General features: G+C 53.7%; 2 protein-coding genes across 5 annotated transcripts in view; both read left to right on the top strand.

Moving 5' to 3' along the window:
* Cenpb (centromere protein B) overlaps positions 1–2517 on the top strand; it is a 3262-nt gene extending 745 nt beyond the window's left edge. Inside the window, exon 2 of the mRNA XM_015488423.1 lies at positions 7–2517. Within this exon, the coding sequence (XP_015343909.1) occupies positions 7–1711 (1705 nt within the window). The 3' untranslated portion in view covers positions 1712–2517. The remainder of the gene's footprint in view (positions 1–6) is intronic.
* A 143-nt stretch (positions 2518–2660) lies between these two features.
* Spef1 (sperm flagellar 1) lies at positions 2661–8858 on the top strand. Of its 4 annotated transcripts, none has more exons than XM_015482551.2 (8): positions 2661–5186; positions 6355–6466; positions 7050–7206; positions 7401–7440; positions 7567–7627; positions 7824–7947; positions 8066–8169; positions 8394–8858. In XM_015482551.2, the coding sequence occupies exons 1-8, from the start codon at positions 5078–5080 to the stop codon at positions 8716–8718; spliced, it is 1032 nt and encodes a 343-aa protein (XP_015338037.1). In that variant the 5' UTR covers positions 2661–5077; the 3' UTR covers positions 8719–8858. The 4 variants fall into 4 exon arrangements, with proteins under 4 accessions (XP_015338037.1, XP_048667214.1, XP_015338039.1 ...); XM_048811257.1 differs by having other exon boundaries at positions 8528–8717; XM_015482553.2 differs by having other exon boundaries at positions 8066–8540.
* Positions 8859–9083: the final 225 nt, after the last annotated feature.

Raw genomic sequence — 9083 nt, 5'->3', positions numbered from 1 at the left:
GCTGAGCACCATCCTGAAGAACAAGCGCGCCATCCTGGCGTCGGAGCGCAAGTACGGTGTGGCCTCCACCTGCCGCAAGACCAACAAGCTGTCCCCCTATGACAAGCTGGAGGGATTGCTCATAGCCTGGTTCCAGCAGATCCGCGCCGCTGGCCTGCCCGTCAAGGGCATCATCCTCAAGGAGAAGGCTCTGCGTATAGCCGAGGAGCTGGGCATGGACGACTTCACTGCCTCCAACGGCTGGCTGGACCGCTTCCGCCGGCGCCATGGTGTGGTGTCCTGCAGTGGTGTGGCCCGTGCCCGGGGACGAAACAGTGCTCCCCGGACCCCAGCAGCACCTGCCAGCCCGGCTGCTGTGCCCTCGGAGGGCAGTGGTGGGGGTACGCCTGGCTGGCGAGCCCGGGAGGAGCAACCGCCGTCTGTGGCCGAGGGATACGCCTCCCAGGACGTGTTCAGCGCCACCGAGACCAGTCTTTGGTATGACTTTCTGCCCGACCAGGCGGCGGGGCTGTGCGGAGGCGATGGAAGGGCGCGCCAAGCCACCCAGCGCTTAAGCGTCTTGCTGTGCGCCAATGCCGATGGCAGCGAGAAGCTACCCCCTTTGGTGGCTGGCAAATCAGCTAAGCCTCGTGCGGGACAAGGTGGCCTGCCCTGCGACTACACCGCCAACTCTAAGGGTGGTGTCACCACCCAGGCACTGGCCAAGTACTTGAAAGCCCTGGACACCCGAATGGCTGCAGAGTCTCGCCGGGTCCTGCTGCTGGCAGGCCGCTTGGCTGCCCAGTCCCTGGACACTTCAGGCCTGAGGCACGTGCAGCTGGCCTTCTTTCCTCCGGGCACTGTGCATCCCTTGGAGCGAGGAGTGGTCCAACAGGTGAAAGGCCACTATCGCCAGGCTATGCTGCTCAAGGCCATGGCCGCCCTAGAGGGCCAGGATCGCTCAGGCCTGCAGCTGGGCCTCATGGAGGCCCTGCACTTTGTGGCTGCAGCGTGGCAGGCAGTGGAGCCTTCGGACATAGCCACCTGTTTTCGGGAGGCTGGTTTTGGAGGTGGCCCTAATGCCACCATCACCACTTCCCTCAAGAGTGAGGGAGAAGAAGAGGAAGAGGAGGAGGAGGAAGAAGAAGAGGAGGAAGAAGAAGAGGAGGAGGAGGGTGAAGGGGAAGAGGAGGAGGAGGAGGAAGAAGAAGAAGGGGAGGAGGAGGAGGAAGGAGGAGAAGGAGAGGAGTTGGGGGAGGAAGAGGAGGTGGAGGAGGAGGGTGATGTTGATGACAGTGATGAAGAAGAGGAGGAAGAGGAGGAAAGCTCTTCTGAGGGCTTGGAGGCCGAGGACTGGGCCCAGGGAGTAGTGGAGGCTGGAGGCAGCTTTGGGGGTTACAGCGCCCAGGAGGAGGCACAGTGCCCTACCCTCCATTTCTTGGAAGGTGGGGAGGACTCAGAGTCAGACAGTGAGGAAGAGGAGGAAGATGAGGATGAGGATGAGGATGATGAAGATGACGAAGATGATGATGAGGATAGTGATGAGGTGCCTGTACCCAGCTTTGGGGAGGCCATGGCTTACTTTGCCATGGTCAAGAGGTACCTGACCTCCTTCCCCATTGATGACCGTGTGCAGAGCCACATCCTCCACTTGGAACATGATCTGGTGCACGTGACTAGGAAGAACCACGCCAGGCAGGCGGGAGTTCGGGGTCTTGGACATCAAAGCTGAGCCCCTGGGCATAGCCATTGCCTGACCCAGAAGGGCAGCACCAGCCCTGGGGCAGAGAACTCTGTGCAACCACTGTGGATGGAGCCAGAAGGGGGGAGCCCCAGGGCCTTTAGTAATGTTTCCCTGGCCCTGAGATAGGCCCAGGGGCTGAGGTCTGCCTCACTGCCTGCTTATTGCCTCTTTCTCAAAATCCTTTCCTCCCCATTTGCCCCTGGGCTAGGGGACCAGGTGGGGTGAGTGGGGAGCTGTCCGGTGCTACCACACCGTGCCATCAGTGGACTAGACCATAGTGGCAGCCAGGGATGGGCCCTGGAAGCTCCCGGCCGGAGAGTGCCTCTCCCCCTGCCGTCCATACCAGGTCTTCGGTGGGGGGGACCTCAAAGCCATTCTGGGAAGGGCTCCAGAGGAAGGTCCAGCCTGGGTCCCCACAAGGCTGGCAGCCCCACCCCCACCCCTGGGCCGCCTCAAGAAGCACAGTCTAACTCATGGCAGGCTCCTAAGCTTGCCTCTGCCTGCTTTCCACCTCCCTAATCCCTTCCTTTGGCCCAGTCCTTGTGACTTTGGCCCTTGGTTTTCTTTTCAGATTGGAGGTTTCCAAGAGGCCCTTCAGGGGAGTGATACTGGGTACCTCCCCTGTGGGCAGCTGCAGGCCCTGTGCCTCTCATCCCTCTCTGGCAGGGCCCCATCCTGGGCAGAGGGGCCTGGGGCTGGGCCCAGAGTCCAGCCATCCAGCTGCTCCTTTCCCAGTTTGAATTCAATAAATCTGTCCACTCCCCTTTTGTGGGGGTGAACGTTTTAACAGCCAAGGGTGCATCCTTCATGGTCTGGGCTTGCGTCTGTCTTGGGGGACACATGCTTTCCCTCTTCCCTTTGGTCCTTGCTCTGGTGGGACATAGAAGCAAGGGTTGAGAGGGTGGGTGGCCCTGATTGGGGTGAGGGGCAGCAGGAGCTGTCAACATCCATGTCTAAGAGTTATTTATAGAGACTTGGGAAAGAAGGGGTCTTCAGTGTACCCATCTAAGGGTAGATTTGAGGAAGCCTACACCCGCACTGCTTTGGGGTTAGAGAGAAGCTCTTGGTCACTTGGCTGGGGGCAGGAAAGAGGGAGCCAATAGTCTGTCGGGCTAAATCAGACAATATGCACCTGAGGACTAGACCTACCAAGGCTGGTTAAAGAAGATCCTTGCAAGAATTGGACTAGAACAGAAAGTTTGTTGGGACAGCTCTTGTGGGTCAAGTTGGAGTTTGGAGGAGCATATGGAGAACCCTTTGATTTGCCTTTGGTGCCTTAGAGAGATGTTTTTGTTTTTTGAGGTCTTTCTCAGGCTGCTCTCAAACTCCTGGTTCAAATGATCCTACTGCTATACTCTCCTGAGTAGTTGGGATATAGGCATGCTGGTGGCACCTGGTTAAGGCCTTTCATTGATGGCCCTCTGCAAACCTGGTGGCCACCTTTGCAGACAGTGGTAGGAGGAAGGTGAAATTTTCTAGGAGCAAATTGTACCACCAAGAAGTTGATGCAGTGCCCTCCAGGGGCTCCCCTGTCCAAAAGTGAGAACAGGCCCTTTTCTGTCCTACCCCTCCTGTTTTCAGGGCCCAGTACTTTTCTCCATAACCCTCCCTCATTGAAGCCCTCAGGCCCCAGAGGTTCCAGCCAGGGGAGGGCCTGAGCCTGAGTAGGGCAGGCAGCTCTGGGGCTCAAACCGGTTTTCCCACCCTGCCTGGGACTGGCACTTCACCTCTGGTTTCCTCCCAACCCCTCACCACCCTTTTGCTACCAAGTTCCTCTTCTCTCTACCCTGGAATGTTGGGTGGGGGATATTCTTTGCCTGCACTGGGTGTGGTTCCTCCCGGAAAGGCAAGGCCATTGTGCATCACTTTAAAACAAGAAGGTGGGGTGACTTCCACTTTTGGCCTTCTGCACTTTTGGCACTCCCCTCCAGGCCTTGAAGGCTTTGAAACAAAGTGACAACAAAAAGGACTTGAGATTATCTGTTGGCATCACCCCCATTCCTTTATCTGAACTCTGGAGGAGGAGACCAGGGAGCCAAAATCAAGCCCAACTTACCCCCCCACATCCCATGTGCTCTGGAGTGAGTAGGAGGGAACAGTGGTGTTCTCCCCAAGTGACCCTGGCCAACTCAGGTCCCTTACTTCAAGTACTAACTAGGCAAATCACTTCCAGCTGTTTTTTGTCAACAAGAACACCTCTTGCTGGAACTGAGATGATCTCATTAGTGATCATACTGCTGATACTAATAGGGCCTTACAGTGTATCAGGCTTTAAACACTTTCCAAAGTGCCCACAAGATAGGAAAAACCATGACAAATAGGCATAGAGAGGTTTGGTGATGTACCCAAAGCCACACTTGTGTTAGAAGGAAGCTTTATCCCCAGGCTGACCCTAGAAGTACTCCTTTACTGCTACCCTGTACCTATTAATTAATGAGGGATCCAGAAGTGGAGCTGTTTACTAAAATCAATTGCTAATGCAGATAGATTTAGCTCTTGCTTCTGTACCTATAACCAACTCCCATTACCCCCAATTACCATACAAATACAGGTCTTTTGTAAATGTTAACATCTTTCCATTTTGTAAGTTCTTTCCTATTTATTACCCCACGGGGGACAAGTAGGTGAGAACTGTCCCCATTTCACAAAGGAGCAAATAGGGTGATGGAGTTGAATGACTTGCTTAAGGTACTGACTTTGAACTCTGTGCTTTCTCTGGGAGTTTTGGTTACCTATTAAATGTCCCTCCAGAACACTGGTGGGATGAGGAAGTGGCAGTGGCCCTTTGAGTACAGAACTTTGGGAGGGAGCCAGCAAGGAAGCACTGTCACACAGAAGCCAATCGCACAGCTCAGATTGGTAGCAGATTATTAACAGTACTCCCAAATGGAGGTGATTATTATTATGGCAATGCTTTCCTTCATTTAGGACTGACAGCTAAAGGGCACAGAAGGAGGATCCCAGCCCTGGGGATACTGGTGCCAGGGTTCTGGGGGCCTGTTCGGCTTTGGCAGATCTCAGAGTGGGTCAGCAGGTGGTATGGGTGTAGAGGTGATGCCTTTTTGGAGAAAAGGGAAGATAAGGACACCTAACGCTTTCCAACTCTGGAGCCCAGGAAAGGGTAGCTGGAAAAAACTACAACTCCCAGAAGGCCATGCTTCAAGGCCAGTCGGCAATGGTTGCCATGGTTTCAGAAAACAATATGGCTGCTCCCAGATGGGACGTAAGTCTTTGGGTTAGGGAGGCAGAGGCAGGTCTGGACGCCCGCAGTGGCGAGAGAGAAAGCGTTTGAGGGGTCGTGAGGCTGGGTCTGGACGCTGCACGATTGGAACGGCTTGACCTTGCTGGGCCCCAATGGCGAGCAGTGTGGATGAGGAAGCGCTGCACCAGCTGTACCTATGGGTAGACAACATCCCTCTGTCCAGGCCCAAGAGAAACCTCTCCCGGGACTTCAGTGATGGAGGTGTGCGCTCCTGTGTGTTTCTGCATATTCTGACCTGTATGGACGTGTGTAAGGGATCTGTGTGCTTACTGTATTTTTGGTATTTGGGTAACTGTGGTGTGTGTGTGTGTGTGTGTGTATATGGGTGAGATCTACCTCCTAGGACTTCAACTGTGGAAGAGTACCCTTGTGTGTGTTTTCTATTTATTTCTATATGTGAACAATGTGTGTCTATGTGTATGTCCACCTGTTCTATCTGGTGTGCACATAGTGTGTGTGTGTGTGTGTGTGTGTGTGACTCCCTCCAGGGACTTTGATGACTAAGATACGTATCTATGTATGTATTTGTGCAGTGTATGTGTTTCCATGAGACTATGTAGTCACAGTCACAGACATTATTAATCCCAGTAATGTCTTCTGGGGTTTCAGGATGGAATATGCATTTTATATGTACATATTTGAGGAGGCCATGTATATATGTGACTCTGTACTTACATGTATATTCTACATGTGCACCTATGTGTATCTGGCTTGTAGGGTTTTTGTTTTTGTTTTTTGCTTGTTTTTGGTTTTGTTTTGTTTTGTTCTGAGGGTTGAATCCAGAGGCACTTAACCACTGAGCCACATCCCTAGCCCTTTTTAATATTTTACTTAGAGATAGGGTCTCACTGAGTTGCTGAGGTTGGCTTTAACTCGTGATCCTCCTGCCTCAGCCTCCCAAGCTGCTAGAATTACAGGCGTGTGCCACTGCACTAGGCTGACTTGTGTTTTTGTCTTGCATGTCTATACATTCTGCCCTACATATATATCTGTAGTGGGATCTTATCACATGTCTCTGCTTGTATGAGTCTGTGATTCTCTCTGGAACTTTGGTGTTACAGTATGTGTGTCCATGTGAATTCCTAGGGTAAGGCCCCATCCTCCTTAAGAGCTCTTAAGAGACTTAGATTCTGAGTTTTCCTATGCCCTGAGTTAACGGAGAAGGAATGCAGCTGAATCTTAAGTCTGACTGATGATCTTTGTCTCTTCTTTGTTTCCCTCCCTATTATCCTTCCCTTTTCTGCATCTTCCTCCCCACTGGGTTCAATCACTCTGCTCTTTTTTCTATCCCTCCCTTCTCTTCTCCCACCCTCTTCTCCCTTATTCATCCCCCCATCTTCCATGTCTGCTTTCACGGTTACTCCCACAGTCTTGGTGGCAGAGGTCATCAAATTTTATTTCCCAAAGATGGTGGAGATGCACAATTATGTCCCTGCAAACTCTCTCCAGCAGAAGCTCAGCAACTGGGGTCACCTGAACAGGTAAAACAATACTTGGCTGCAGGAGTGGAACTCTTCAGCCCCAACCTGCCTGAGTTCCCAGGAAAGCTGCCCCAGCCTCTTCATCTCCTATGGGGTTTGTTGTTGTTGTTATTGTTTATGATCTCTGCACTTTTAATTTCTTTTAAAAATATGTTTTAGTTGTTGATGGACCTTTATTTCGTTTGTTTGTTTGTTTATATGCGGTTCTAAGAATCGAACCCAGTGCCTCACACAAATGCTCTACCACTGAGCCACAAACCCAACCCTCACTTTTAATATCTTAAGAAGAATGTTCACTTACTATGGTCTTAACTGTCCAGGTGTTTTGACGGTTGGGTGGTGAGGGCCAACACGACAGAATTCATCTGATAATAAAATCAAGGAACTTTTCTAATGGGAAGGAGACAAAGAACCTCGGGACACCCAATCTCGGGCAGGGGAGGGTGAGGCTCAGATGGCAAGCCCTTCTACTCCCCCTGGGCTGCACACTCAGGACTAAGACAACCGTGCCCCGCCCCTTCTCCCCTACTTTGATTTCATTCCCCACAGGACCCAGTCCACCATCCCTATGTCTATCCTGTAGGAAGGTGCTAAACAAACTGAACTTTTCGGTACCAGACGACGTAATGCGCAAGATTGCTCAGTGTGCCCCGGGTGTGGTGGAATTGGTACTCATCCCTCTGAAGCAGCGACTGGAGGAGCGGCAAAGGCGCAGGAAGCAGGGCTCTGGTTCCTTACAGGTGGCACCCAGCTCAAATCTCTCCAAATGCTTTGGGGAGGAGAGGTTCCCAGGCAGGGAGAAGCATTTGCGATGAGTGTGGGGGAGGGGTGCCTGGCTAAAAGACCCTGATTTGGGGAACTGCGGAAGGGCCTAGGGGGGCTTTTGGGGGATGGGTGAGCTGAGACTCACAGTGGACCACTGGGATTCTTTCAGGAGCTGCCTCCCGCTGATGGCAGTGGCTACTTGGATGTGGGTAAGGTGGCCTTTCCTCCTTTCTTCTCAGGAGGGCTTTCTTCCTGACCTTCCTATGGCTTGCAGAATCGGAGGGGAAACAAAATAGAGCTACAGCAATGTCACTCCTCCATTTGCCTTGTCTCAGATGTGTCCCAGAAGACACGAGGGGAAGGTGCACCAGAACCCCAAGGAGGAGAGCAGCTCAGGTAAAGAAGCTGGAAGCAGTGTGATCTCAACAGGCTGGGTAATCTCCCCAGTCGGGCTGGGGGAGGTGATTGGGTGTGGAAAGGTGGGGAGGGGGAAAAGAGGAGAAGGGGAATAGTGAACGCCCGGCCCAATACACTGGAAGGGTGAGGGTGGAGCCCGAGGTCCAGGCCTCCGCTAAAATGCTTCCTACCTCAGGGTGGGGCGGCTGCCGGCGCCCCGGCCTCCTGGGTATAGCCAGGCGCTGCAGGGCGACCCAAGCTTCGTCCTTCAGATTGCTGAAAAGGAGCAGGAGCTGTTGGCCTCGCAAGAGACTGTGCAGGTGAGGGCAGGAGACCGTGTAGGTGAGGGCGCACTGGGAAGCCTTAGGGGGTTAGGGGCTACAGAGTCGGGGCAGGACAGCCAGTGGCTAGGTTTGATTTGTGTGCGACGCCGCTCAGGTCCTGCAGATGAAGGTGAGGCGCCTGGAGCACCTGCTTCAGCTCAAGAACGTGCGCATCGAGGACCTTTCCCGGAGGCTCCAGCAGGCGGAGCGCAAGCAGCGGTGAGCGGCGCCTGAATGTCCCACTACATCCCACTACGGGTCTGAGCCCAGACGTCGCGACCCACCCACCCAACTGCAGATGCAAGATTGGGAGGGCGGAGCCAGCTGCTCGGCCCCTGTGCCTCTCTCCCTGGGGATGGGAGTGAGCATAGGGGCGTTAGGACTGGAGCCCTAGGAACCGAAGTTCGCGACTGAGCCGCCTCCTTACACTCCACCCGGGCCAGGAGAATGGACCGCTTTCCAGAGCCCAGAAGCCATGTGCGGAGACCCAGCGTGCCCACAAAAGCAGTGCCCAACACCTGGGGTCCCGCCTTGGAACTCCAGGTGTTGGGCCCTAAGAAGCCGTCTCTTGGTTCAGTCCACACCCCCAGACCCAGGTCACCGCCCAGCTCTGAGGCCAGCGACATCTTCATCCAGACTAGTTCTCCATGGCCTCAGACACGCGGGAAATTGCCCCTGGAAACCGAGTGGCTCCCATGCCCCTCCTGGGTGCTCACCTGGGACCCATCTCGAGGCTGGAGACCGAAGCAGCTGGAGAGGAAGGCGTGATGAGTGGGAATAGCCAGAAATAGGAGACACATCCGTGGGTGCCTATAGCAGTCTCCCTCCCAGCCCATTGGGTACTGTCGGGTGTGCCTGGGGTGTGTCTGTGACAGGGCTGCCCTCATTAAAGGTGGTGTTGTGCTTTCTTTCCTGTGCCTGCTTTCTCTTTCTGCCTGGATCCCTGAAGGCAGCAAATCTCCGCCCCCACCTTGTCCTCCACTCTGCCACCCTCTATCCCCCTTCAGTGAAAGAGTGTCATGAACCCAGAATGGGTCTCATGGGTGGTGGGTCCTGTGTACTCACTGCTTGGTATATTGAAGAGATCACCAAGGGTCAGTTTTTTGTTTTTTTTAAGAGAAAAATTTTTAATA

The sequence above is a fragment of the Marmota marmota genome, unplaced genomic scaffold (genome assembly GCF_001458135.2).
Source record: "Marmota marmota marmota unplaced genomic scaffold, marMar, whole genome shotgun sequence".
Classification (NCBI taxonomy): Eukaryota; Metazoa; Chordata; class Mammalia; order Rodentia; family Sciuridae; genus Marmota; species Marmota marmota.
The sequence above is the reverse complement of the archived record's forward strand: the minus strand, read 5'-3'. Positions and strand labels throughout refer to the sequence as shown.

Coding starts and splice junctions, on each gene's coding strand:
- Spef1 (XM_015482551.2), top strand. CDS start 5,078: ATGGCGAGCAGTGTGGATGAGGAAGCGCTGCACCAGCTGTACCTATGG. Junction 6,467..7,049: donor AACTGGGGTCACCTGAACAG/GTAAAACAATAC, acceptor TCTATCCTGTAG/GAAGGTGCTAAACAAACTGA. Junction 7,628..7,823: donor CAAGGAGGAGAGCAGCTCAG/GTAAAGAAGCTG, acceptor TTCCTACCTCAG/GGTGGGGCGGCTGCCGGCGC.